Source organism: Aspergillus costaricaensis, assembly GCF_003184835.1.
Source record: "Aspergillus costaricaensis CBS 115574 unplaced genomic scaffold BO79scaffold_6, whole genome shotgun sequence".
Classification (NCBI taxonomy): domain Eukaryota; kingdom Fungi; phylum Ascomycota; class Eurotiomycetes; order Eurotiales; family Aspergillaceae; genus Aspergillus; species Aspergillus costaricensis.
In genome coordinates this window covers 553,655-579,517 of record NW_020291806.1, presented here as the reverse complement: position 1 = coordinate 579,517, position 25,863 = coordinate 553,655, and the positions used below count along the sequence as shown (strand labels likewise).

Below are 25,863 nucleotides of genomic sequence, written 5' to 3'. Positions count from 1 at the left end.
CCCCAGAGGTTGTCTCTTAAGCTCTGTCGCGGACATTGCTCCTTTGTATCTCTGCCCTACTCGGACACCAGACCCTACAGTGTACATACTACTTTTCCGAATTGACTAATTCTACTTGGCGCTGCTTCCTACTTCTTTCTCCGCATCGCATCCGAATACCTTCATCCATCTCCCACCAGCATCAATCACCACCTACATAGCCCACAATGGCAGACACAACACCACCATCAGACACACAAAAACACCTCTTTATCCACCAACAACAGCAACAACCCGCTACACCATCCTCCTCCTCCACCCAACAACAAGCCCCAGCACCAGCTCCAACAAAAGATGACTCCGTCCCCGCAGGCATGACCAAACTCCCCAACGGAGTCATCCTCGACAAAGACGGAAAGCCGTACGCCTTCCCCTATCCCCCCATCCCCCCAGCATCTTATCCTAATATCATATCCTTTGAATAGCTGCCGCCTCTGCACCTCCGCCGCCTCCTGGCGCGCCCTGACCAAACAAGCCAAATCGACCCCCGCCACCACAACCACAACTAGCAGCACCAGCACCATCCCGAAAACCCTCACTACCACCCCCGGCTACACAGACTGCCCACCGGACTCAGAAGCCCTCGGCCGCTCCACCTGGACTTTCCTGCACTCATTGACAGCGTCGTACCCGGCGCAAGCGTCCAGCGAACAACAGTCCGAGATGCGCCAGTTCCTGGGGATCTTCTCGAAGTTGTATCCGTGCTGGGTGTGTGCGGACGACTTCCGGACGTGGATGGCGGAGCCGAGTGGGGAGAATCAGCCTAGGTTGGGTGGACGGAAGGAGTTCGGGGATTGGATGTGTAGGGCGCATAATGAGGTGAATCGCAAGTTGGGGAAGAGTGAGTTTGATTGTAGGTTTTGGGAGGAGAGGTGGAGGAAGGGGTGGGGGGATGGGAGGTGTGAGTGATTCTTCATCTCCATACTCTGTGTTTGATGTGTGGGGGATGGGGAGGGGGGGGTGTATGATTAGATTATAGATATAGACTACTACTGCTGCTGCTGCTGCTGCTATCATTGCATAGGGTGGTAGGATGGGATGAGTGGGGAGTTTACATTGTGTACTATAATAACTATTGGGTGACGGATATCTCTACTCTGCATCTGATCATGATATGATATGATATGATATAACTATCTCACCTCTTTATCTGTACAAGAACAGTTCTGCAATAGAATAGAAGAAAAAGAAATGAAAAAGAAGTATATCAAAAAATAGCAATAACAATAAATAGATGAATGAATATACTAACATCGCTGGAATTATGAATTTCACACATCGGGACAATCCAAAGCAGGAGAGCTTCCTCCAGCCATGGGCGCCAACATTTCCTCCCCAACCAGAATCCATCCTCCTTTTTCCCCCACCAGAGAAAGCCCATTTCTATCATGTTTGCACATTGAGACGGGGAATTACAAGCGTGAAGAAAGAAAAAGGAAAGCCGTCACATCTCGTCATCATCCTTAGTACTGACCGGGGACGAACAAACGCAGCCCGCTGGCCGGCGCGCCGATCTCCGTCACCTGCGAGATCCGGCACACAGTGCCCTTGTACTGCTCGTGGTACTTGGCGCCCGTGAACGGGTCCGACACGCTCGGTGAGCCGCCGTAGATCGGTGTGAACGAAGCAGCGCAAATATCGAATTCGGCAAATTGGTCGAACTCGATGTCGATCTTGTCTTGCGGGCTGCGCTCGCATTGCGCCTTGATCTTCTTGGCCTATTTCATGGGTTAGCATTTCGAATCATCAACGGAGAAGGCATGTATTGCTTACTTGTTCCAGGAGCTTGGGCGAGCCACCGTTAGCCAGCATGCGGTTGGCAAAGCTGAGGGCCGAAGAGTAATTCTTGTTGGCAAAGGCCAGCTTCATGGCAGCCATGAGAGCCAATTGCCGGTGGGCAACCTCCAGCTTGGGGATCGTGAAGTAAGCAGAAAGCTCGAGGCTTCGCTTGAGGTTGTCAGGAGTATCGGTGGGGATGGAACGGCGTTCCAGTTCAATAGTCATGGCCAGGATGTATTCCCGAGCGGTCTCAATGATCTTCTTCGCCTGCTCAACCTCCGCTTCGGATGAGACAGTGTTGACCAAGACGGAGTTTAGGATGTTGCGGAAGATCCGCACACCATCTTCCAACTTGTTGGCCCGCATGGCGGCGTAACCCTCCTGCAGATCCACGTTGGCGATTGTCTCCAGGTCCTTGGGGATGATAGGCAGGACCTTGCGGCTATCCGTCTCATCGACAGTGCGGCGGACATAGTTGACCAACGGGGGCAGGCCAGTGGTCGCCGGCAGGAAAGTCTTGGAGGCCTTGTACACTTCCAAGAACCGGGGCTTGAGAGGGGCAAAGTTGACCGCTCCGACTTGACGGTTAAGCAGTTGCATAGCAGTCTCGAAGGAGCCAGCAGCGACATGGTCGGCTGCCAGAGGGGAGTTGCGCGCCCACAGGTCGGCCTCGGTGCTGCCTGCACCGGCCTCTGCGCTGTCCACGTTCACAAAGTCAACGTCCTCCTCGACATTGATCTCGTCTCCCATGTCCCAGCCAGCAACGTCCTCTTCCTCATCCTCGAGGGTGTCGCGTGCAGTGATAGCCTCGTCCTCCTCCTCGGGCTCAAACTCGATCGCCGCAGCCTCCTCGTCGCCGGCGCCAACCTCTCCAAGAAGGGCCTTCTCGAAAGAGGAATGACCAGCAGCCTTGACAGGCCAGTTGGACTTGAAGGTGGGAACAATCGGGTGGGGGACCCGTGCAGGCTCTTCGATGGAGGGAAGGGTGATCTGGTCCTCGGTAAGCCCGCAAGCCTCGAGGATTGACTCGGCCTCTTCCGTCAATCCATGAGACTTGGCGGTGAGGTATGCGAGGGGATCTTTGACTGATTAGCGAAACCCGTTATAACTGCTCGTGATGGACTTACATTGGTCAACTTCCTTGAACATCTGAATCCGGTCTTCCACGTCGCCACGGTAGATGGCATTCTGGAAGCGCGAGGTGAAATCGCCACGGTGTTCGGCAATCTTGGCCATTCTTGACAGCTTCTCCTGGTCACCAGTGGAGAGGTACAGGAAAGACAGCTTGTCAAAGTTCCTTTGCTTCTGGTAGGCCATCTCAACCGTCTGGTGGTTACCATGAGCCAAAGCCTCGGCTCCGAGTCTGCTCCACAAATTGGGACGGTCGAGTTCCCTAGCCATCTCAATAGCCACCTCCAGGTTGCCGCACTCCAGCGCGAGCTCGAAGCGGGTCTGGGGGTCTTGTACGAACTGCAGCGCGATCTCAGGGTAACCCTTCTTCTGCAGGTAGGAGATGATACTCTGACCAACCAAGCTGGAAGTCTTGATAATCTGAAGCATTTCATCGTAGTTCCTCTTGACAAGGGCAAGCTTGAAACGGTACTCGGTAGGGTCAATCTCCAGAACGCGGGGCTTGGCATTACGATCCAGACAGTAGACATTGCGACCCTTGACCTTGACGAGGTAGACCGTCTGGTCCAGAGTGCGAATGATACCGTTGTCACTGCGAAGTTGTCAGTATGTAAAGCATTCACCACTTGTAAGGAGACATACCCGTTCAGAAGGGAGTATTTAACGTGGTTCAAGGTGGAGTAGAGAAGGACGCCAGCGTCATCCCAGGCTGCGCTCTTGATCCGGATCGTTTCGTGCAAGCTGCTCACCTGCTCAAGGGACTTGGTCACAATCGTGACGTTGTGCTTGCTGAGCAGAGCAGCGTAAAGGCCGTCGTTGGACCAGACAACATACTTGACACCGCTCACAGCCAGCTCCGCCAGTTGCTTCTTCTGCTGGATGTCGAAGAGGACAACATTGGTGGGCGTGATGAAGAGCAGGCATCCAGTACCGCCAAAGTAGATGTCAGTGGTGCCGGCCGGGGGCTTGATCGATTTCGTGGTCGAGTTGCTCAGATCCTTGATGTCCACCTGTTGGTTGCCTTGGCTGAAGACGGCGAAGCGGTTGCGGGCAACAAAGACAGCAGAAGAGCCCTGACCACGCTTGACATCTGTAGGCTCAACGGCACCAGTGGCATCGCGTGGAAGGTGAATCAGTTCGTACACGCCACTGTCGGTAGGAGAGGTAACCAGGATGGCACGTTCAGCGGGGTTGTACGAGAGGGTGCGAGGCGGCACCCAAGGGGATCCGAGCTTGCGCAACGACAGCATAGGAGGGGTCTCGACGTTCTTGGCAAAGTCATACGACTTGACGTGCTTCTCCTTCGTGATGTAGAAGAGCTGGTTCTGGTAGACAGCCGAGGCAGGGCGCTCACGCTCCAACTTGAACACCATGACACCGGTGTCGTGACCAGCAGCGAACAAGTTGATCTCCGGGTGAGCAGCAATAACCCAGAAGCGGTCCAAATCGCGCTTGAATGACTGGACGGATGTTCGCTTGTTCAGATCCCAGCACCGAATAGTCTTGTCTTCACCTACGGAAAGGATCAGGTCCTGGTGTGGGTGGAACAGACAAGCTGAGGCATTCTGGAAATGTCCACGGCAAGTGTCAACCTCCCATGCCTTTGTGTCTATACATCCGTGTCAGCCTGAGATCCATATCTCCATAACAAGTATCTTGACGTACCACTCATCCTCCACAGCTTGATGAGACGATCGTCACCCGCGGAGACAATCAGGGGCAGGGTTGGGTGGAAAGACACCCAGTTGACACCCCGGTCGTGACCCTCCAGAACGAACTTCACCACCGCATCAGTGTTTCCGAACATATCTGCCTGGGCGGGGTTGGCGCGGGCCATCTGGTCTTCGAAGGACATGGAGGTCGGGGCCGAGTGCTTCTTCCGCAAACCCGAAATATCCCAAATGCGAACCGACTGGTCCAAAGAGGCGGAGGCGATGAGGTCTTCGGTAGGATGGAACTGCGCGCACATTACATAGTGGTTGTGGCCGGTCATGGTGCAGACTGTGAAGCCATTGTCAGCACCCCTCGGGACAGGTGGCCAGATTCCGACTTACTCAAGGAGCGGTTCTGCCAGTTCCAGATTCTGATAGTCTGATCGTCCGAACACGAAAGGATCCATGGCAGCTCATGGTGGAAGAATACCGTCCGCACGTAGTCCAGATGGCCATTCAGTGTGAACATGCAACGACGGGTCTGGTAGTTCCAGACCTTGATCTTGTAATCGTCACCTCCGGAGACGAAGAGGGGCTGTGTCGGGTGGAAGTCAATGCCACGAACGGGGCCATCGTGTTCTTCGAAGCGATCAATGAGGGTTCCCATGCGGTAATCCCATAATTGGATGGTGGATGAATGAAGGGATACTAGGATCCATGGCCTGTTCGAGGGTCAGCCGAACTCGTTTGCGACGCGTTGAACAGGACAATTGTCCACTGACCGCTTGGGATGGAAGGCAATTCCCTTTGCGCGGGAGGATTTGGATTCAAACTATCAAGTAGGATGAAGATTAGTTCCTGTTCGTGAAAGCAGCAGCAGCTCCGCGGCGATAGGGGGGAGCTGGCAATGGGGAGGGGATAGCGGACCTTGGTGAGCATGTTTGGGGAGGACTGCATGATGAAGGAGGGTTGGCCGGAGCCGCACCATAGAGAAGCAAGCTCCGCACTCAGGTATTAAAAGAGGTCAGAAAGGCGACCACCGCATCCACAACAACGGCGGGAGATAATGGGCAAAGGGGGGAAGACGGGGGGGAGTTCGGAGTGTCTGGACTCAGTCACTCTGGGCAGCTGGTGGTTCCGTCTTGGATGGCGGTAAACGTGGACTTATTGTGTCGCAGCCAATAAGCGAGTCCCGCGGGCCAATGATGGGCCCGGCGGTGAGCAGCTGCCAGGCACTTCTTTTAGGCTCTCTCTTACATTCTGTGATCTAGTTAATTTACTTGGGGGAACTTAGTCAAAGCTGCAGTTCTGCCTCCTTCACTCCGGTTCGAGTGGAGTTCGGCGGAGGTTATTCGAGTGTGATCTCACTCTCCCCTTCTCGATGCTTCTTCGGGATCTCCCCCGTCGGGTCCATCTCTCCTCTGGGCCCCTCAGAATAGTACCATCCGACATGATTCCTCTCATCTGGGCCATTTCTGTCTGTTACAACAAGCGGTTGAAGCCGTGGTTGTGAAATTTCATTTGTCTCATATGTTCATACATCTAAATCAATGGAAAAACGTCATCGGGTGACTTTGTTCGCTATTGAATTATTATCGTTTCCGTTTCGCAACGCATGCGCGGTTTGCGTCACGCTCTACAGAGCAGCAGCTAACCTTCAGAAGGGCGATTTCGTCCATACAAGATTCGCTCTTTTGGACTTTGGCTGACTCAGGATGACGGAAATTCTTGAAAGTGAAAGCCCCCCTACGTTTCAACCTCACGATGGATCAAGAGCTTTTACATCTCAACCATGCAACACGCAAGGCGATCCGGGAATCTCGTCTGGAGCAGATACAGTTCCTTTGGAAGGTAATTCACCAACCATTCACAAACATGAGGCGAATGCGGATGTAGTCCTACCGTATTCTATTGAGGAGCCAGACGATGAGCCTGCTGAGGCTGCAGGACAGACCGCAGACAAACCAGCGATACGTTTACTTGTTGGAGACAACTCAGAGATCTGGCAGGGAGAGCTGGTGGACTCGATGGAGGGGCTCCAGTGCGACTCAGACCAAAGCGCTAGCCGGACGAGGGGGAAGAAAAGAAAGCCTTCCGCGACAGCAACCGGTTCATCTCGACCATTCCGACAGTCATCTTCCGACTCTATACCCAATGCCCAGCGTGACGAGTCCAATGAGGGTCCCAAGAGGAGGCGCCGAAAAGGCAGATGCGCGAGGGACCATTTGTCCCCGGGGATGTTCTGGCAGCACGATAGCAGCGAAACCACCTCGTCGGGGAGCTACAGTTCAAGGTCTCCGTCTACAGATGACAGTGCAACCCAGCCTTCCAGTCACACTGATGCCGATGCAATGGACCTAGATGAATGAGCGATATTATTGCGGGAGATTGACACTGACGCTCATCCTTTCGTCCCCAATTCTCCGAATCTATATGTGACACGTGACGTAGTTGACGCGGCACTAGCCAGAACGGGCTGGACCCTGTATGACGTCACGGGGTTCTCATCGCCATTTCCGGCGAATCTCAACGACTTCCATTGGCGACCACCAGTCGATCGTTCATGCCCCTCGCCCATTCATCTCTCCTCGCGGTTCCTGTGTGCATACATTCCCAATTGGCCTATTGATCATTCTCAAAGTTGAGCCATATTGCTACAATGGCCGCCACTAGAACGTCCACCCGTCAAGCGGCTCAGAAGGCGAAGGAAGCCATTGCTGCTGCTCCGGATGTCAAGAGCCGAGGTCCTGCTGGCGCAAAGCGCAAGGAAACCTCTGACAAGGGCCCTGCACCGAAGAAAGGAAAGAAGGAGGATGACAAGGTAAAGCCCGAGGAAAATCAGCAGCCGACGACCGAGGAAGAAGTGAAGACCACAGAAGGTATGGCGTACCGTCGATCTATGGAAATTCGGGCTGACGAGATCAGAACGTGCGGAAGAGCCGGAAAAGCCAGAGTCGAAGTCTGAAGAAGCACCTGAGAAACCTGCCGAAGAAGAACCGCAGAAGAGCGATGAAGAGCCCGCAGCAGCACCAGCTGAGCCCGCCGACAAAGCTGAGGATCAACCAAAGCCAGATGAAATCCCCGAGGAGAGGCCAGAAAAGGATCTAGAGGAGAAGCCGGAGGAAAAGAGTGAGGAGAAGCGCGAGGCAGAGCCAGAGACAAAGCAAGAGGAGAAGCCCGCTCCTGCTGCTGACGGCGCCGAAGCCGGAGTCAAGACGTCCCAGGAGCGGGAGGAGAAGGTCGCATCAAACGTACTCGAAAAGGGAATCATCTATTTCTTCTACCGACCGCGCGTAAATGTGACCGACCCGCAAAGCGTTAGCGATGTTGCCCGGAGCTTCCTGGTGCTGCGACCAACACCCATTGGTGCCACATTGAATCAACAGCAGGGCTCTGTGGAGCCTGGTGCAAAGTGCCGGCTGTTGATGCTGCCCAAAAAGAAGTTTCCCACCTCTGGTAAAGAACGCGACATGGGATTCGTCGAAAAGGCTGGACAGAGTATGAAGTCACTCCAAGAGACCTTCATTGCTGGCGATACGTACGAAACGTCAACCCGTGGTGAGCGAACCGTTCCCGAGGCCAGACCGTTTGCCGAGGGCGTCTACGCCATCACATCTACGACTCGGGCGTCTCACTTGGCTTATGTCTTGACCATTCCGGAGACTATCGGATCCATCCAGGAGGACTTTGGTTTGCATTCTCGAGGCAGTTGGGTCATCCAGTCGAAGAACCCTAAATACCCTGGCCCATCCTATGCTCAGATTCAGAAGGACCCCGAGTATCCCGAAAGGTACACTATAACTGCCCCAGATCATTTCAAAGAGCTGCGCTAATAAATCCCAGTCTGCGCGAAAAATTCGGCGACTACCGTTGGGTCCCATTGCAGCCAGAATTCATCGACTACCCCAACGCACAATTCCTGATGATCGGCGAGGCTACCGACGACCTTGGCAAGGCCGCGACAGCCGAAGAGGGCGACAAACAGGCCAACGAAGCACAGCCCGGCGAGGAACTAGAGAAGTTGGAACAGGAGAATGAAGAGCGGATTGAAGCTCTACGTGGTAAGTTGCCAAGCCTATGTTGTGATCCGATGACTAACTTCTATTTAGGCGATGACACCATCTATGAAGATCTAGGATTGGATGCGAAGAACTATCCCAAAGTGCCGACGACCTGGAGTGGCGAATGAAAGCTCAAAAAGTAGTGACGAATCTCAAAATAAGTATTGAAATGAAATGACATGACTCGAACCTAGTAGTATCCTGTTGCAGAGCACGTAGAGAACTAATTGCCACTGGACTAGACCCTCGGCTCTGGCTAATTCATCCTATCAAGCAAATTGTATGCAGCGAAGCACCCACGCGCCTGCAGCACTAGTATCCCTTTAGTTCCTCTAAATCCGGTCTTTTGAGGTAGTAGTTGGGATTAGTTAACAACTAAGGGAGCAGCACTTCTATTACTTAGCAGGGTTCATGGATTTCGCGTCGGTTCAGGTATGCGAAATGGGTCGGGGTATGGTCTTGATGATCAGGTGTAAGTAATGTTTAGAGTGAGGTTTTAGACTGGGGTACTTAGGTTCTGCAAGAGTTGTGTGATGGTGAGTGATGGATTGGTAGCATTGTGGTGGCTACTAGGGTACTAGTACTTACTAAGCAGTTGTATAAATATATTTTGCGGGTACTTCATGGTGATACCCGACGCGGCCCTTCACCATCATGAGCACAACCATTAAAATGCAGCGACAACTCAAATTTATCCAGTAGCTAATTTTCAGCATAAGACACTGTCAAGTGGATTAGTATTTAAATTGAACCATAGAGGCGGAGACTAATAAATACTAATAAATGAATTCGTGGGGTGTCCGACACCAGATATATTTACCCAGCTGCCATAACTTGACCACCACTCAAGAGAAGAGAGTACTTCAGAAGCAACACTCGCATCGCGGAACCCAGTCCGGTACATAGAATATGTTTACCTTGTTTGTCCCCATCGCATTCATAATGCAGTAATTGCAACTATGACACTCATTAAACCGGACGCCAACTCCCTCCTCAGCTCGTTACTGGCAAACATTCAGTTAATGAGATGAAATATTGATCGCACGTAGAATATCATCCAGCGACCAGCCTGGTCCACCAGGCACAATCTCCGCCCAGACTTCTTCCGGCACGGCGTCTTCGGCATCCAGCAGGCTCCAGTTGGGACTGGGTTCCGGCTTGATCCATTTGAAATCTTCGACCTGGCTCCAGTGATCTTCGTCATCTGGGCGATCGTGATCGAGCGTCTAGATTTATCATCGTCAGTAGAAGCATGGTCATGATTAAAGAGGAAACCTACGTAAACACGGGGCTTCCGACCGAATCGGACATTGCTGCAGTCCTCGATGATCGGGTTGCTAGAACAGCTGAGATAGACATCCACATTGGAGCAGTTGTGCATCCGGAATTGCCGACAGTCAACCACGAGAATGCTGTTCTCTACACCAGTGATATGGGCCGGGCCGTTGATCTGGCCACAGACGAGGAGACTCTCCTTAACGCTCTTGATGGTCAGACTGGTGTACGGCTTTCCGTTGGCGGTGGGAATGGACATGTCGACTACGCAGTGTCGCAGATGGGTAATGGACGCGGGCACAGTTGCGGTCGAGCCTGAGGACGGCAGCATGATGTGCAGGTTATGGTGGTTGTTTACAGACACTGAGGACACGGCCGTTGCGGCAAATCCACCCCCTACGTCTGACTTGGGTTTGTCCTCATCTTCATCCACTGTGAATGCAGGGATAGAGGTCGGAGCAAGCTCCGGTCTTTGTAGATGGAGGCGGTTGTCGGGCTCGTTCAGAGGCGTCGACGGATACATGGGGGTTTGTGTCGCGGACGAGCTGACCGAAGATGTGTCAGGGGAGGGGAACCCAGGAATACTGCGTCGACCTTGAGCGGCGAGATGCGCTGCATCGGACAGCGAAATGGCGGATGCATTCTTCTTGGTCTTGAAGCTAAACTTTGGTCGTGGTTCGACTGCAGCTCGAGTCTCGACGAGTTTGTCCTGCAGAGCTTTGATGGCCTGGAAAAGTCAGTACGGCAAGCGCTACTCAAGACACGAGGATGTATACCTCAGCATATATCCGCTGATCATAGGTTGGGATGTAGCTGGCTGCGTCCTTGACCTCGTTGGACAAGCGCGCAATGCCCGCCAGACAGTGATCGGTTGCGTCTGTCCGTTCACCTCCCACTAACGACGTATCGGCCAGCCGATCCATCTGTTCCTGGAGCGCTACAGGAAGAACAGGGGTCAGATTCCTCTCTTCTGAAAAGAGGAAGAGCATAGGTAATCAGCCGGATCAGCTCAATCATACCGGTGATCTCATGCTGAAAATAGCGGAAGAACCGTTCCTTCAAGGGGATTTCGGACTTGAGAATGGTTTGATTCTCGGACTGAGAGGGCCGACGGGCCGGGTCGAACTCAGGCATCGACATAATGGCGAAAATTTAGATGAAGGTAGAAAGTATAAGAGGATGGGGAAAGGACGAGAAGACCGCAAGTCGACGACGTTCTGGGGTTGGAAGAACGGGGCGGATGGGATGTATTGATGACGTCGACCCGAGCTCGCTTCACTTTTTTTGCAGCCGGGACAGCAGAAGTTGGAGCTTGAATTTTCGGGACTGAATAGGCAGGATGTGGTGAATATTGCCTTGCTGAAGGGAGCAGAATTGCTAGAAAGCTCCAGACACACGAAGGATTAGCTATTCACGTCCAATGCACGACAGGGCATCAGTCCACCCCAGCGATAGGGGGGAGACAGAGAGGGGCAAGCGCGCTTCGATGGCCAATGCCGAGTCGATCACCCGCCGGTCCACCTCCGGACACCCCGGAATTGAAGCAAAGGGAATCCAGCATTACCCACCCCAGTAGATTAGGACGACATGCACAAGCAGCGTGTCCAGCTCGTGGTGGCACGAGACCAGAATTCACTGGGTCAGTTCTGCTATGAGAGAGAGTAATTGACTCCCAGAAGATGGTTGGTGACGTCGACTAATCGGGCCGTTCGGAATTCGGCGATTCTCCCCCTCCGCGTTGCTGGCGTCCCCGCACTAGTCCCTTTCGGGCCACGACAGCGGCCACTCCCGAATTGACATAAATTATTATTATGGAAGAAAGTAAGTAGTATATTATGGATAGCATACATTTCATACATTTCATACATTTCATTGCACATTAAATCAAAATATATAGTAGCTCATCACACATACAGCCAGAATGCGCATTGTAGCCCTTTTATTCCAAAGCGCCAACGCCAATGTCAGCCGCCAGACTCCAGCATTCATTTTTCCCTTCAGAATCACGTCGACGATAGCTCTGGCAGATCGGGCCGCGGAAGAGAGGGTAGACCATCGATCTCGGCTAGTAGTTCGGTCGAGAGCAACGAATGCCGTCGACGTTGAGTATGGAAATCAGCTGCCATGGGCCGCTCAACCACTAGTCGGTCGAAATCAGATCGCAGATCACAGTCGCTGGTCGTCTCAATGCCGTCTTGCATGCGGACCGACCTCAGCACCAGTTTGCCCGCCTTAACCCAGAAGGCAAGCACCTCGGTTTCTTGAGGGAAGGACAATGCCAGTTGTCCCGGTCGGAAGACAGACGGGCTAATCTTGGAAGAAGCCTTCCTGACCCGCGAAAGCTGAAGACGCCCGTTGGCCTTGGAATCACCCACGTATACTTCGCACATCCCGTTCGCTATAATGAATCGCGTCCCGGAGGGGGACTGCGCCGCATGCACCACTCGCGTACTAAAGGTATCGTTCGTTGTCTTGTCATCCAACATCGAGAAAAATGAGGGGTATTCTTTCGCAAAGAAGGCCGTCAGGAGAACCGCATGCTGTGTCCCATCATAAAACACACCCGTAAAGTCCCCGTCGTTGCTTGTCCACTAGGAACAGTTAGTGGCACATTTCTTTCGGGGAGAACGAAGATACATACCGATGGAAGCTTGAGCGACTTCGACTTGTCAGGGACAATGCTCCATTGCTGAAACGTGCAGTTCCACACGTCGACGTAGGCATAGTGGTCTCCAAGATGGGTGGCAATGGCGAAGTGTTTTCCATCTGGAGAAAATTGCAACTTCCTCTCGATGATAGCCTCCTGTCTCTTCCCCTGATATGCCGTCCCCTTGGCATTGGGGGACGCGCCCATCACAGACCGGTGACCAAAGTCCGACGACCGATCCATGCCACTACCTAGCGAGACTCTCTGGATAGTTCGTGTGCATATCTCGTATACTCGAACCTGGTCTTGAAGGGTGAACGCAACATACCGATCGTTGCGTGACATCACCATGCAGGTAACGGGGAAGGTCTGGTTTTCTGTTTCGATGGTGAGGTACGCTTGAGGAACATCGCTGTCGTTCTCGAACACGACGAGCTCGTAGTGCTGTGTCTGTCAGTGTCTAATTCAAGGAGTCGAGAACAATAGAAAGTGAATACACACCTGTCCAACAGAAGCCAGGACAGCGCACCGCTGGTCTCCTGCCGCGGCTTGTTGCACACCCGGAATATCATATTTGTGACCCTTGGGCTTTTTACCGTCCCCTACGCTTGTTTCGAACCTCATCACCCAGTTGCTGCCTGCACCCCAGAACAGCAGACAGCTTCCTGAGGTCGAAAAGCAGAACCGAGGTTGACGAGGTAACTGATGTCCTCTGGCAGAGTTCCTCCTGAAGAGCGATGCCCCGCCTCCAAAAGGTAGCTTGACATTTCTGAGGTCGCGTGAAAGGGTTTTGATCGCTTGCCTGTCAAGTGACTGGTCCGTCCTACTCCGCGATAGGATCGGGCTGAAGACTTCGGTCGTGGTGGCGATAGCCTGCTTGCTCGTTACCTTCGACAACGGGGCTGGATTCGAGCTGGGTGAAATCGGGCGTTTTGACGGGTCGGACTCAAGCCGTGAGGACTGACTGGTGGAGTGACTGAGAGAGCTGGAACAGGACGTGGTGTCCCTCGAGGTCGAATCAAGGAGAGAATGGCGCCGCTCTGCCTCCGAGTCCGAGAAGAAATGTAAGGCATCTGATAACTGCTCAAGAGGCTCGATCATCCGAGCATGCTGAACCCGCTTGTTGCCTGGGCATAGAGGACAGTCGATATCCATCGTCAGGAATTCGGGGCTCCCTTGTAATTGCTAATCAACGTTAACTCTGCACAATCACAACCAGGACCATCAGGATTCCGCTCCTACCTCGTAAGCACCTTTGTCATGGGCCTTTAAGCTTTCCTCCAGTAGTGGTCCAGGAACCGGATGCACCGCAGGGCAGTTGACCACGTAGACTGCGCTGACGCGGGAAGTCTTAGGTTGAGGTTTCGGATCGGCTTCGGCTGCAGAAGAGCTCTGCAACCACTGCGTGAGGTGTTGTTGATAATCATGAGAGAATGCTTCTAATTCCCCGTTACAATCCCACATTTGCACTCGGCGGTTGATAAGCCACCGCACGAACTGGCTAGATGCCTTCTCCCATGAAGTCCGGATAGGAGCCATTTGATGCCAAGTATCCCGAATCCTCCGTGTCTGTAGGGGCGGGTGTTCTTCGGCAGTTTGACTCAAGATGATCGTTGCGAAAATGCGAAGAGGCGCGGTATTGAACTCGTCATCGAAGGCAGCCAGGACCGTCCTTGTGAGCTTTTTCTTGATTTCCTGTGCTTGATTGAAGGACTCGTCCACTTTATATGCTGCCGGACTGGTGTAGCCCTGTTCTTGGGAAATCCGACGGCGATCAATGTGACACTGGATGATGGCGGAGTCTACTGCCCAAAGCATATCGTATAAGAGACAGAAGGACACCAACTGATCAGCATCATTCTTCATCACGTTCGTCAGAAGATCAGTGATAAGCCTCTCTGGAGCGCCCGAAAGGGGATACTAAGAAGCAGTAAGTTTCTGTCCCATCACAACATGTTTCTTCAACAACACTCACAAGACCCGTTGCGAAAGGAGGAAGATAGGGCTTTCCACAGTCCAACAGGAAGGCCTGACTCGTTGACAGATCTGGGGATCCAATACTAGTTAGGGCCTTGGGCAGAAAATCACTAATCAGGAAGCGCTCGACATTTGAAAGGTCCGGGTTCCTCCAGGCCGCTCTCATGGCTCGCTCAAATTGAAACTTCCGGTCGGTATCAATCGCCTCCCCGCGCAACAGGAGCACTCGAATACCGGTGAGTAGCGTATGCGCGATGAGGAGTCTGTATCGAATGAAATCGCCATCGGTCGATTTATGGGAGGGGAAGAGCTCGACTTTGATTTTGACTAGGTACATCAGAGCCGAGAAGATCGTCTCGGTGGGGAGCAGATAGGGCAGGAAGTAAGGGTGACAGTCGCGAACATGGCTCAAACCCTGAAGATAGGTTCGCTGGGCGTCGAAGATGGTCTTGATCCAGAAGACGGAGCGGGTGAGAGGCTCAACGGATGCCTTGGCATCCTGTTGGTAGAGCGCGATGTCCAGCGCATGCTCTCCGATGATTTCGCGTAGGATGTGGGCAAGATCACGGCGGCCCAGCTGTTCCCACACGGCTGCCACCAGCGGATGTGACATGGGGAGAACCGGGATGGCAGGCCACGGACATAAGAGCGAGCGAGCAGACTAAAGTTCGATCACCAGATGACTGGTTTGGAGGGCACAACAAGGAGATCCGATCATCGACAGAGAGCCGCAGCGACAAAGAAGAAGTTGTTTCAGAGTAAGAGGAGAAGGAAGAAAGCAGGTTGAGGCGCCGTGCCCGGCTGCTGCCAGGTGACCCCGACTGATTGGGGGGGGGAAAGCAACCATGCCGTACTAGGAGGAAAATGCCTTATGTCGGTGACCTGCAGCCCTCCTCGAATTTTTTGTGGCCAGCTTATGCGAGGCTGCGTGTCTGTCTTACACGCTTTGCTGATTTGCTAGCAGCCCGTCACCCAGTCATCCGGCCCGCTCATGGACACGGGAGGGGTTGCAGACGCCCCAGCCTCGTTGGTTGATGATAAGTTAAGAAGTAATCCCTTGCTAGTAACGCATTGGTGGTGTTAGCCATCGGAGAACCAACGACAGTTGAAAGAATGAAAGATTGTTATTGGAGAGGCTAGTGTGGGAACCGTCATAGCTTGGGGGGGACCCATTGGGACTTTGATGAGCGATGGTCCGGGCTGGATCGAATGTGACAGAAGCACAGTAGAGAAGGAGGGATGGTAGGCAGTGTGTGCGCAAGAGTGGAAACGGAGAAGATCATTCCTGGCAGGAGATGGAGACGGATGGGGACGGGGAACAGGGATTGCGGGTGGAGAGAGCGACCAAAGCAGTAAGGTACCGGCCCCAGGCTGCAACTAGACGGAGCGACTAGTTGCTGTCCCTGGTTCTTCTCCTCCCCATCATTGCAGTGGGAGGGATCTGGCTCGCTTTAGGGCTCCTTCGCTTGACTCCGTTGCGTAGGGAAGCTTCAGGGCATGTTTCACGAAGCATGACTTTATTGTTGCTTCGTCCAATGATCCTGGCAGGTTAGATGCATGGGGATAATGACCGACTTGGGATGCATAGAATGCTTACGGTGTGCCTGAGAGGATGAGCGGCACAACGAGGGGGCCAAATAGCCTAAGCTAAACTAGAACCTCGTACTAACAGCTGTATCTAGTCTTTACTATCTTCTAGTCACTGCTAATAACTAATTGTTACTCACTAGTCAGCTCGTTACCCCGCCATGTCTCTCATCATCCCAGTCTTTTTTCCAGGCACCATTTCTGGTAGGAGTCTCTCCCCCCTTCTGTCGGTCTTTAGTCTACTCATCGCTGACATGTAGGTAGTTAGGTAAAGATCCGACTACCTGCTAACTGATTTGGTTACTGACTAGGCTGGTCCCGGTAGTACCGCCGTTATAACTGTTTTGGACCCCACGGCCCGTCCGTCTCGCCTACAATTAGCGGCAACCACCGAATGGTCAATCCCCGCCCAATCTAGCAGCTGCTGTCTGACTCTGGTCAGTCTGCCGCGGTCGGCTTTCCTCCTCCATCGTGCTTACCAACCACAACCACCATTATATTACTTCACGTCTTCTCTTTCTACTCCTTCTTCTTCTTTTCTTTTTTTATCTACCCCTCGGTCTGACATGCATGCAGTCTAGTACCCGTCCATGCAAGACCGACTGTTTCAACCCCAGGGCTTGTCTCATAGCATGTTGCCGTCCAAATCAGAACTGACGCTAAAGCATGTTTGCACCTTGCTGAGCTAGACCGAGGTACACCGAGCCTGAGACTATCGAGTTTGTGCCCTAAGTAGTGAGTACACAGTAGCAGTGGTGGTCTCGTCTCGTGCACTGCCACCGCCGGCGGTTCCCCGTTCTTAGGCCCGAGCGCCCTAGTAGTAGCAACTGGTGGTTCCTCTCTTGACAGGGCCCCACTAAAGATCGTGCACGAGGCTTCGTAGGATCATCCACTATTCTGTGTCTACTTCTGCCGTAGTGTCAGGCAAATCACCCATAAATCCGTCAATTGTGTAACATCATCTAGAGATATGTCAGACGTGTTTCTCGATCATATTGCAGCTAGGACGGAGTCAGCTACGATTATCAGTTTACTCGATTCTTCTTAAGCTCATTCGGAAATGGTGGAACCGCCCTCGGCTAGATAAAACTTTAGCTATGCAAGTTGCTAGGAACACAGGCCTGCTGAAAGCTATATGTACTGAAAAAAGCATACTCAGTTTCAGAAACGTATGAGACCTGTTTAGGGTAAGAAATAAGGTCATATCCATGACGCGCTCAGCACTGAAGAGAATGACGTGGTATGTTTACTCCTGCATTGACATCATGCGGCGAAGCTGAGATGTGTTGGCCAACTTACGGCTAACTAGTACTATGAAGCAAAGGTAATTATCATATATCACGATCATCAAAATATGTGCGTGACATTAATTCACTCTAGTCGCTATTAATCTAACTCACAGTTCACGAGGTTTTGTATTATTCACACTTGTTTGGACTGATCCATAAATCCGAACAAGTGACTCTCTCACACCTTCAGTAGACTGAGCATCGTTATCAAGGGTTAAACTAGCCTGGACACCCCTAATACAGCCGGGTAGTGTCATGTGTTCCTTCTACACCTTCCCCTTTTTGATCATCGTACGTCGAGACATTCTCTCTAGCTAGACATCAGCTGGTTCTTTCCCATAACATCTTGGGAACCTAGATAGATTCATACATACCATTCAACCGTTCAACCAGTTCCTGCTCCTTTGTCTTAAGATCATATGAATCTTGCTAGAAGTAAAGCGCCGCCAAGACAGCATCACGGAATGCAAGCATGCCGTTGCTTCTAGGATGAAAGGATTTTATCTGTCTGACAGGCGTGTACAATGGTATATCCTGGCTCGAATAATTCTTGTTGGCGATATCTGTTTCGGCCTGGGCGAAACTCTGAGCCTCAAGTCCTTCCGGATCACCAGCGATGCGGAGAGCTGTTCGACACATGGCCACCGCGTAGGGGTCTGGGTCCGTGCCCAGTGTGGTGTTACAGGTGTTTGCGTCGGGAAGAGTGAGCCCATCTGCAATGAGGGTGGCCACCTCGGAGGCTATCACGGCGGACGTGGTCTTCAAAGTTTGGTTCAGTCAACGGTAGGTCAGGTAACAGAGATAGAAGAGGTAGGAGAGGTAGGAGAGGTAGGAGAGGGGTCAGAGGCAGGTGAGGGAAAGGGCCCGTGTGGCAGTAGCGCCTCTCTGTAATAGAAGTTATGCAGAAGGAACAAACTCACCATCTCCTGACTGTCAATAATCACATCGTTCCACCCGCTAAGGAAGAAGTATGTCTCATCGCGACTGGGGTCTGGTTCTTTCACACCCTCTTCGCAGAACTCGTGTCCGACAAATTTGGACTTGACATCAACGTACACAACTCTTGGGCTTCCGAGAGCAGTGTTGGCATCGCTTATGGCGGCTGTTATCACTGAGTTCATCTGTTGCACCAGTTCGTTCATCTCGGTTCTCAGCGCAGTGGTCAAGTACACCATGCGCCAGTCCCAGGGACCTTTATATGCACCCCACCAGTAGTGAAAAGAGGATGAATCGCAGGTGCTGGTTTCGTTGTTGAAAAAGAGGGGGTATCCTGTCACGTAAAGCCTGAAGTCCACGTTTGTTGCCGTGTTCACTATGCTCAGATAGGCCTCTTTGAGTTTATATTGCAATCCATCGTTGCTACCGTCGGCCATCAGGCTGCGTGCCTTGGTTTTGTAATTATTGCACCATTTCCGATTGTAGGGGGCCCAGGTTAGCCAGTTTGGATCCAAAATACAATAGTAAAGGATGTTGCTGAAGTCGACGTCGTTGCCGCCCACCGTCAACGTCCCAATATTCGTGCTCGATGTGCCCTTCCATGCGCTGACCTTACCCGCCAGCCCAGTTGTGGTGTCCCCCGAGCAGGCAAGGTTTTCAAATGGAAGACTGGCATTATCGAGGTAGTTATATAACAGCTGGCCATAGTTACTACTGCCCAAGCGGCAGTAAGTCCAAGCTGTCGACCCGGTCCCCATACCTGCCGCGAAGGAATCGCCAAAGTGCACGATGCCAGTCACCTGGTCCGTGCTGTAATAGTAGTCCCACACAATGAAATCGTCCATTAAGTCACAGGCACCAGAGCTACCTGTGTCTCGCTTGGATAAATGAGAGGCAAGGTTGACGGTCGTGGGTACTTCGTTAGAGATAGGGATTTCTCGGCTACACTGGGCGCTAAAGTAGGCCCCAGCAGCAGTCAATGCCCATGAATCGGCGTTCATCGCCGTGTACTTTGCATCACAGTGCCCGTCTTTGCCGGTTGTGGGATCTGGGCATAGCAACGGTAGATTCTGGTACAGAGGACATGCTCGAGTGAATGTGTTGGCTGCGAGGCTCAAGCAACCATTGATGCCATAGGCATAATCATTAGCCCTGATGAGATAGCATTAGCTCACGTTGTAGCGTATTACTATAATAGGAAGAACCAACGGCTCGGCTTGATTCATGACATATCGTGTATGCATGGACTCATGTACAATAACTGTGGCCCGTGATCGAGAGCATTTGCGCAGGTTCAAAGTTCCACAATGTTCCAACCTCGCGGCGGTACTCGTGATCTTATCATTGCTGTCTGGGTCGGAGTCTGCAACGAAAAACAGGTCACAGAAGTTCATGGTATGGTGCTGATCATTCATGAATGCAACCATCTGCTGTGTCTTCTTTGTGCAAAGTTTTACGTTATGGCAGGTAATCAGCAACTCATACGGCTCGCCGTTCGACTGCTCTGCTTGTCCAGAAAGCATCTTGGCGGACCGCGCAAACACTGTTTTGGCGTTCGAGGTGAAAGCGCTCGTCCGCACACTGTCCGGAAAGAAAGATTCATAATATGGACCAGATTGAAAGTCAGAAGCAGCAAAGGAAGCTATAGAAATCGCGTTCGTCATCTCAAGTTCAATTGTAGATTTTTGGGCGGCACTGCACGAGTTATCCGGGTATCTGAACACCGCACGCGCACAGGCGGTTTCCGGACAGTATCCACGTTCACAGGACCATTTGCACAAATCTGAGTCCCAACCAATCAGGGAGACCCCAGTCTCATTCACAATCGCAGGAGCTGTTACTAGTGCTCCAGTTTCAGTGCATTCGCAGTGGTTTTCAGGGCAAAAACCATAATTGCAGGCATAGCTGCAGAGCCCTGAGAAACTGCCCTCGCCAGTGCCGGCCACACATGCGGAGGGTGTAAAAGGGGACACACTTGGTACCCATTGAGGCTGTACACTGTCCGAACAATGTTGACTGGGGCAATAGCCGAAGTTACAGGCGAAAGTACAGAGACCAGCCCAATTGGCATCCCCGTTAGCAGGGTATCCCACTTCTCCTGTGGCATTCGGAAATGTGGTCACTACTCCCAGATTAGTGCAGACACAAGCTCCAATTGGACACTTGATAAAGGTTAGTATGATGATTCACTTATGGCGCAAAGTATGAAAGGACGTCACATACGTATCCCAAAGAGCAAGTAAATTGACAAATCTCGTCAAACTCACCGACGCTGTAGCCAGCAGTGCAGATCATCTGGTCGAGATGGAAAGCAGCATATTCTGCCGTCACCTCTAGGCCTTCACTAGCAGCAACATAGCTATTCCAGTTGGTGAGATTATTGACACAGTTATCTGCTGAAATACTCTGAATAGGAGTAAGTGTAAGGAAAGTAGTGCCATCACGCACAAGCTCAATTGTGACCCGTTCTGCGTGTTTTAATGAGACACTTCCATGGTACAAACCAACACCTCCAAGTCCTTCTGGAGAAGGAGGCAAATAGTCCCAGTCAGCTTCAATGATGTCTGTAGGTGCATTATAGTGCACAATAACATCGGCTTTTGATGCAAGCAAAGCGGTAAAAAAAAGGCGATCTTGTGCAACTTCATCAGGCGCAAATTCCTCTTGTAACTGCGAAGCAGTATTTCCAGTAGTCCACTGCTTATTACAGTCATTCGATAGAGAGGTGCGAAACCAGGTCACAATTTTCTCCTCACTGACAAGACTTCGTCCGTTCTTATACGTATCAATCATATAAGGAAGAAGCTCTCGCCAGCCATCGTGCGGCATATTCTCAGCATAGTTGAAGGGAGCCCGGCCGGTCGGAAATGAGCCGTAGGAGTTATTATCAAGTGGACCAATATAATGAGACTCACCATAGTCATTCCAGCTAATGATCTCAACAAACTCAGGCTGGAGAAACCATATTTGTATCCACCGTTGATACCAGGTATCGTCTCCCCGCCAAAGCCAATTTTTATCGTAGCCAGGCATGTTTGTATAGAACCATGGAGAAGCCGGCATCATGTAAGGCTTTCCAGAACTGTTCAGCGTCTCAATGTAAGAGGCATCGACGAATGTAGTCATATTCGAGTCTCCCCATGGCCAGCCAGCCCAGCCTACAAATGCCCGAGTGCAATCACATCAGTTTCTTTTTACCTCAGTCATCATATAATGGTAACACTGCTACTTACTGAATAAAGCATCAGCTACTCCATCCGCTGCCGCTGCTGCCGGTATGGCACCCAGGGAAGACCAATCAGGAATAAAGAAACATCCTGTTTGGGCTTTAATAGTGACCCAGTCTTCAGCATTATCTGGACCTTCGAATGTAGAGACAAAAGGATGATCATTGTAGTGGTAATAAGCGCTTGATCCTCCGTACTGACTGATGAGAGCGATCACATCCTCGTTCACCCACGATCCATTTCCGGCATAATCAAAGGAGAAGAAAAGTTGAAATCCAGCAGTCTCAGCAGCCTGAAATGCCAGAGCCAACGAAGCATTGTTGGCATACCAACCATTTGCAATGTCGAGTGCAAATGCATCAATATGAGCATCCATAGCTTCGAGCATGTGGTCTTCCCAAGTGGCAGCATCCCATGTAGGAACATTCCCCACCTGGATTTGAATATATAGGGTCAGCAGCCTCATTGAAAAACTTTCAAGAAGTAACTATGATCAATAGGCATACCATAAAGTGAGCAAACACAGCTGCTGCCCGCACATGACTTGGAACGAGCCATGAGGTCCACCAAATGAGAGAAAGGAGCCTCATACTCTGTTGGGCAGCGGTATGCAGTCTATCAGAAATCGAAGAAAAAGTGGAAAGAATAGATCTTAAGGAAAGAAAGCAAGGAAGTAGGAGGTGACAAGAAAAGTTTTGTAATAAAGGAGGGACTATACGACAAAAGAGAGACTGACAGTAACCGTTGGCTGGGGCGAATATGGAAAGATTAGGTAGCTAGCTGTCCTATTCATATTTATATATAATTATTCGTTAAAGATAGTTCGACATAATCTTTATAAACCCTCCGTACAAGGACTGAACAGAAGATCCACTAATCTGTATGAGAATAAGAGATAATACGAACCTCCAGTCTCGACTTCCGAAGGCTGAACAGCTTTGACTACTAGTGTGTGCGTTCATTACACTTGCTCCGTAGCTCAATCCGCTCTTTGAGCCATATACAAAACAAGAAGACCCACACTGGTAGTGGCACAGGTATCTATCCGTATAACCTTTGTGGATGAAAGCTCGACGAAATCCCTAGACCCATTGCTAGTTTGCTAGGCTAAGCAGAGATTACTTGATCCTCACCCGAATCATTATTCAAATTCAGCACACCAGCCAAAATTGCCTGCTAATCGGTGGCACTAATTTCCTAGGGTTCCAGCTCTCACAGGATGTCACGCTCGAGGACAAATTTCGGATTTCCCCCCCTCGTTGTTAGGTGTTCTTATTAGTCCAATGCATAATGCTTTGCACCTGGTACTCTTAGAAGTTCGTATATAAAATGCCTCTTCCAGTAGCTGGCTTTCTTGTAGCGAACTAAGAGGTTGCCCAGCGGTAGAGCAGGAACTAGCATTGTTTCACAACTACCATCGTTGTTAGTAATTACATTTGCACCGCAATGTAGCCGAAAGAAACCGATGCGAGTTTTCGAAGGGCTGCTCCAAAAGGGGCAAATGACTATCTGAGCGGTTCTAATCTAAAAGGTGGCTCTTTAGCTCACTACTAGTCATGCACTCCTAATCCTCGGGTGTCTGTAGTAAAATTACAGAATTGTAGCTTGGTGAAGGTTCAACGGACAAAACGTGAAAAATAACCGATCGTCTAGTAATGAATGAAATTTTCACGATATATATTTCATGCTGCTAGACAGCTCTCTTTCGGCTGTGCCACCATGATCTTCTCCTTTTATTTCGTTAATACTAGCAGTAATCCCATATCTTACGATGTTATTCATCCATTCTCTCATGCTTGCTGCTGCTATAGCCATTTTCGGCGCCGAGGCCACTTCAGAGTGTTGGACCAATGTTCATAACGAAACATTTGCTTGGTTCAGCAGCGCTCCCATCACATACAGCTTTCATATCGAAACAGCAAGCGAGTGTGAACATTGGTGTGGCCAAACAATGAAATGCCAAGCCTGGTCTTATATCGGACATTCCAGCCAGTGTGACCTTTACCGTGCGACGGCAGTAGCCATTGCACCCAATAAGGGCTTCGTGTATGGCGGCTGTATTCCAAAGCCAACCGCAGGGCTATGGTCTGAGGCTGTCGTATCAACAAGTTCGCATCTTCCAATTTCGTCCGTCGCAGTTGCCGCTAGCAGTGATGCTGCGGCAAGTCCAAGCGGAGTGGTAAGACTCACCTTTAGCCCAATTCGATTGAGATAGCAAAGCTGACGCTAGCCTTGTGTATCCCTTGATAAAGGCTCATTCCAAGCGTGGAGTAGAGCAACACGGGCATTACCTTCAACATCGCTACCATTCCCATCGGTGATGCTCTCTGGCAAGCGACTGGACAAAGACCGAACGGGCCGCCGACGCCAAGATAAGCTAGACACTCGGACTACTTACAAAGTAGTAGGTACTATCGCGTGGGTGGACCTTTATGGACTATCATGGGCATGGTTGAATCAATTGAACCTAGTGGCGGATAAGTATTCAGCCAGGTAGAAAGGTGGATGGAGCTAAGCTGCTACTATGATGAGACCTGGACCCTTAGCTCAAATGAGTGGAGGAAATATGTAGCAAGATTAGGCAGCAATCACAGTATGTCCTTTTCTAGCCTACCACGCAAAGTATCATTTATACACAATATCCCTAAGTTTTCGACTTTACTCGATCTGGTACCTGGCCTACAGTCAGGCCCCACACGCAATTTTAATCTTCTCCTTCCCAATCTGTCACCCTTCTCACAGTACGATAACTGTATAGTTAGTCTTCATTCTATTTTATGATTTCTTTCAATACCCTATGCCCCCCCTCATGTTAATCATTCGTCTCGGATTCTTGACCCAATCCCCCACTATATCAAATCGCGATGATCACGAAATCACTCCTCCCCTCTTGGCTCCGAATGTGCGTAACTCGGATAGTTTTAACTCTCATCTGAAGGTCTTAGCACTGACTCTATCCTACCAGCTTCCTACTGGGTCTGAGCATCTTCTCATTTTTACCCCAGCTGCAGCTCCTCTGGAAAAGCAAGAATAGCTCAGGTCTTTCAATCAACTATGTACTTTTAAACCTCATCTGTGCGACAGAGCAGTTTCTGCTTGTGCTTCTCTACAACAACACCCCAGATGCAGAGCAGAATATGTTTGTGGAGAATCCCGGATCCTTAGGAGACTGGATGAATCTGATTCAAATCACTGTTGTCTGGATACTTTCTGGCCTTACGTGAGTTTACATATGCATTCATTGCCACTCGAGAAACATGTACTGACTCCAACTCTTGAAAAAGATTTACACTAAGCCTGCGATACCCCTCCGACTCATCCTTCCGAGCCAAGCTCTCCGCGGCCTTATCATACATTGCCTACCTCCTCGTAGCCGTCGTTCCGTCAGTATGCGTGGTCCTCACAACCCGTAGAGGCGAGGATCCGCCCACCAGCGAGAATGAGTGGCAGTTCGCTCTCTGGGGTGGTGTACATCTCATATTTGTCAACCCGGTCATGACACTTCTTTTATTCAGCGCTGTGTTCTGTCAGGCGTCGAAATTGCTAAAGGGGGTGTCGCCGCCGCGAGCTTTGAGTCTTCCAGGACTTGCGATCCAAGCAGTTGTGTTCACGGTTCTTGCTTTGAGTTGGCCATTTCGGTTTGTATATCTCGATCCTGATTGGAATGTTTTTGCATCGTGGTTTGCGCTGTATACCTGGTATGTTTCTGTTGGTTGGACGGCTGTGGACTGTGCGGTCTTTGCGCTGGTTCAGGTGATTCTGCTGTGGCTGGCGTGTAGGAACAGGAAGCACTGGCAGTTGGCTGAGGATGGGGAGACTGAACCGTTGCTGGCTAATAGGAGATGATTGAGCCGGTTGATGTGTACATTGTCGGTTATTCACCGCTCCCAAGGCCTTGTTTTTTGGTGTCTCTCTTAGTCAATGGCTGAGTTGTAGACTTAATTCCCATTGCAGCTAAAGAGATTCCCAGTCCGCTGGTTTGTATGGGAAACGAAAATAGACAATATGATCTCATAGCACAGATACCCCTGTAGTTCTCTCTATTTCGTAAGCATGTCAGTCTATTGACGCTGTAGTTAAGGCTAGTCAAGGCTAGTAATAGTTCTTTTATATTGAAGCTATGATAGAGTTAAAACATACACTAGTATGTTCAAGTAGCAGGAATGATATAGAATAAGTCGGGTAGTAATAATACTAGGAATTATGCTACCATTCCGACTCAATCGTTAGGTAATCCTATATAGACAAATCCCAATAGCTAGA

At 50.9% G+C, this 25,863-nt stretch overlaps 8 protein-coding genes across 8 annotated transcripts; 4 read left to right on the top strand and 4 right to left on the bottom strand.

Moving 5' to 3' along the window:
• Nucleotides 1-80: 80 nt before the first annotated feature.
• Nucleotides 81-948, top strand: BO79DRAFT_285541 (flavin-linked sulfhydryl oxidase; the record flags this gene model as incomplete). The annotated part of the gene is made up of 2 exons (XM_025688366.1): nt 81-400; nt 465-948. Exons 1-2 carry the CDS (start codon nt 207-209, stop codon nt 946-948), a joined length of 678 nt encoding a protein of 225 aa, XP_025542774.1. The 5' UTR covers nt 81-206.
• Nucleotides 949-1,183: 235 nt separating this feature from the next.
• On the bottom strand, nt 1,184-5,717 carry BO79DRAFT_189777 (coatomer subunit alpha). The gene is made up of 8 exons (XM_025680688.1): nt 5,529-5,717; nt 5,384-5,433; nt 5,004-5,323; nt 4,615-4,950; nt 3,592-4,558; nt 2,946-3,541; nt 1,813-2,897; nt 1,184-1,757 (listed from the first exon to the last, which is right to left on the bottom strand). The coding sequence occupies exons 1-8, from the start codon at nt 5,556-5,558 to the stop codon at nt 1,503-1,505; spliced, it is 3,639 nt and encodes a 1,212-aa protein (XP_025542773.1). The 5' UTR covers nt 5,559-5,717; the 3' UTR covers nt 1,184-1,502.
• Nucleotides 5,718-6,316: 599 nt separating this feature from the next.
• BO79DRAFT_168022 (uncharacterized protein) lies at nt 6,317-8,809 on the top strand (the record flags this gene model as incomplete). Its single annotated transcript, XM_025679405.1, has 6 exons — nt 6,317-6,887; nt 7,053-7,086; nt 7,275-7,480; nt 7,527-8,391; nt 8,445-8,662; nt 8,711-8,809. 6 exons carry the CDS (start codon nt 6,317-6,319, stop codon nt 8,788-8,790), a joined length of 1,974 nt encoding a protein of 657 aa, XP_025542772.1. The 3' UTR covers nt 8,791-8,809.
• A 612-nt stretch (nt 8,810-9,421) lies between these two features.
• BO79DRAFT_207627 (putative tubulin-specific chaperone c) lies at nt 9,422-11,353 on the bottom strand. The gene is made up of 4 exons (XM_025682218.1): nt 10,957-11,353; nt 10,714-10,874; nt 9,942-10,664; nt 9,422-9,888 (listed from the first exon to the last, which is right to left on the bottom strand). The coding sequence occupies exons 1-4, from the start codon at nt 11,075-11,077 to the stop codon at nt 9,682-9,684; spliced, it is 1,212 nt and encodes a 403-aa protein (XP_025542771.1). The 5' UTR covers nt 11,078-11,353; the 3' UTR covers nt 9,422-9,681.
• Nucleotides 11,354-11,815: 462 nt separating this feature from the next.
• Nucleotides 11,816-15,355, bottom strand: BO79DRAFT_285536 (uncharacterized protein). The gene is made up of 5 exons (XM_025688365.1): nt 14,560-15,355; nt 13,827-14,504; nt 13,086-13,769; nt 12,579-13,028; nt 11,816-12,528 (listed from the first exon to the last, which is right to left on the bottom strand). Exons 1-5 carry the CDS (start codon nt 15,172-15,174, stop codon nt 11,941-11,943), a joined length of 3,015 nt encoding a protein of 1,004 aa, XP_025542770.1. The 5' UTR covers nt 15,175-15,355; the 3' UTR covers nt 11,816-11,940.
• A 2,511-nt stretch (nt 15,356-17,866) lies between these two features.
• Nucleotides 17,867-22,190, bottom strand: BO79DRAFT_140103 (mutanase; the record flags this gene model as incomplete). Its single annotated transcript, XM_025678213.1, has 7 exons — nt 17,867-18,196; nt 18,358-19,525; nt 19,583-20,535; nt 20,597-20,824; nt 20,966-21,531; nt 21,607-22,033; nt 22,107-22,190. 7 exons carry the CDS (start codon nt 22,188-22,190, stop codon nt 17,867-17,869), a joined length of 3,756 nt encoding a protein of 1,251 aa, XP_025542769.1.
• Nucleotides 22,191-23,392: 1,202 nt separating this feature from the next.
• On the top strand, nt 23,393-23,921 carry BO79DRAFT_252004 (uncharacterized protein; the record flags this gene model as incomplete). Its single annotated transcript, XM_025685896.1, has 2 exons — nt 23,393-23,779; nt 23,853-23,921. 2 exons carry the CDS (start codon nt 23,393-23,395, stop codon nt 23,919-23,921), a joined length of 456 nt encoding a protein of 151 aa, XP_025542768.1.
• A 420-nt stretch (nt 23,922-24,341) lies between these two features.
• Nucleotides 24,342-25,600, top strand: BO79DRAFT_285535 (PQ-loop repeat-containing protein). Its single transcript, XM_025688364.1, has 3 exons — nt 24,342-24,502; nt 24,566-24,820; nt 24,885-25,600. The coding sequence occupies exons 1-3, from the start codon at nt 24,465-24,467 to the stop codon at nt 25,444-25,446; spliced, it is 855 nt and encodes a 284-aa protein (XP_025542767.1). The 5' UTR covers nt 24,342-24,464; the 3' UTR covers nt 25,447-25,600.
• The last annotated feature ends 263 nt before the right edge of the window (nt 25,601-25,863 follow it).

Coding starts and splice junctions, on each gene's coding strand:
- BO79DRAFT_189777 (XM_025680688.1), bottom strand. CDS start 5,558: ATGCAGTCCTCCCCAAACATGCTCACCAAG. Junction 4,951..5,003: donor CTGGCAGAACCGCTCCTTGA/GTAAGTCGGAAT, acceptor ATGGCTTCACAG/TCTGCACCATGACCGGCCAC. Junction 2,898..2,945: donor GTTCAAGGAAGTTGACCAAT/GTAAGTCCATCA, acceptor AATCAGTCAAAG/ATCCCCTCGCATACCTCACC.
- BO79DRAFT_207627 (XM_025682218.1), bottom strand. CDS start 11,077: ATGTCGATGCCTGAGTTCGACCCGGCCCGTCGGCCCTCTCAGTCCGAG. Junction 10,665..10,713: donor ATCAGCGGATATATGCTGAG/GTATACATCCTC, acceptor TGACTTTTCCAG/GCCATCAAAGCTCTGCAGGA. Junction 9,889..9,941: donor GTCGGAAGCCCCGTGTTTAC/GTAGGTTTCCTC, acceptor TGATAAATCTAG/ACGCTCGATCACGATCGCCC.
- BO79DRAFT_285536 (XM_025688365.1), bottom strand. CDS start 15,174: ATGTCACATCCGCTGGTGGCAGCCGTGTGGGAACAGCTGGGCCGCCGT. Junction 14,505..14,559: donor CTCCTTTCGCAACGGGTCTT/GTGAGTGTTGTT, acceptor ACTGCTTCTTAG/TATCCCCTTTCGGGCGCTCC. Junction 12,529..12,578: donor AGTCGCTCAAGCTTCCATCG/GTATGTATCTTC, acceptor AACTGTTCCTAG/TGGACAAGCAACGACGGGGA.
- BO79DRAFT_285535 (XM_025688364.1), top strand. CDS start 24,465: ATGATCACGAAATCACTCCTCCCCTCTTGGCTCCGAAT. Junction 24,503..24,565: donor CTCCCCTCTTGGCTCCGAAT/GTGCGTAACTCG, acceptor CTATCCTACCAG/CTTCCTACTGGGTCTGAGCA. Junction 24,821..24,884: donor TGGATACTTTCTGGCCTTAC/GTGAGTTTACAT, acceptor CTCTTGAAAAAG/ATTTACACTAAGCCTGCGAT.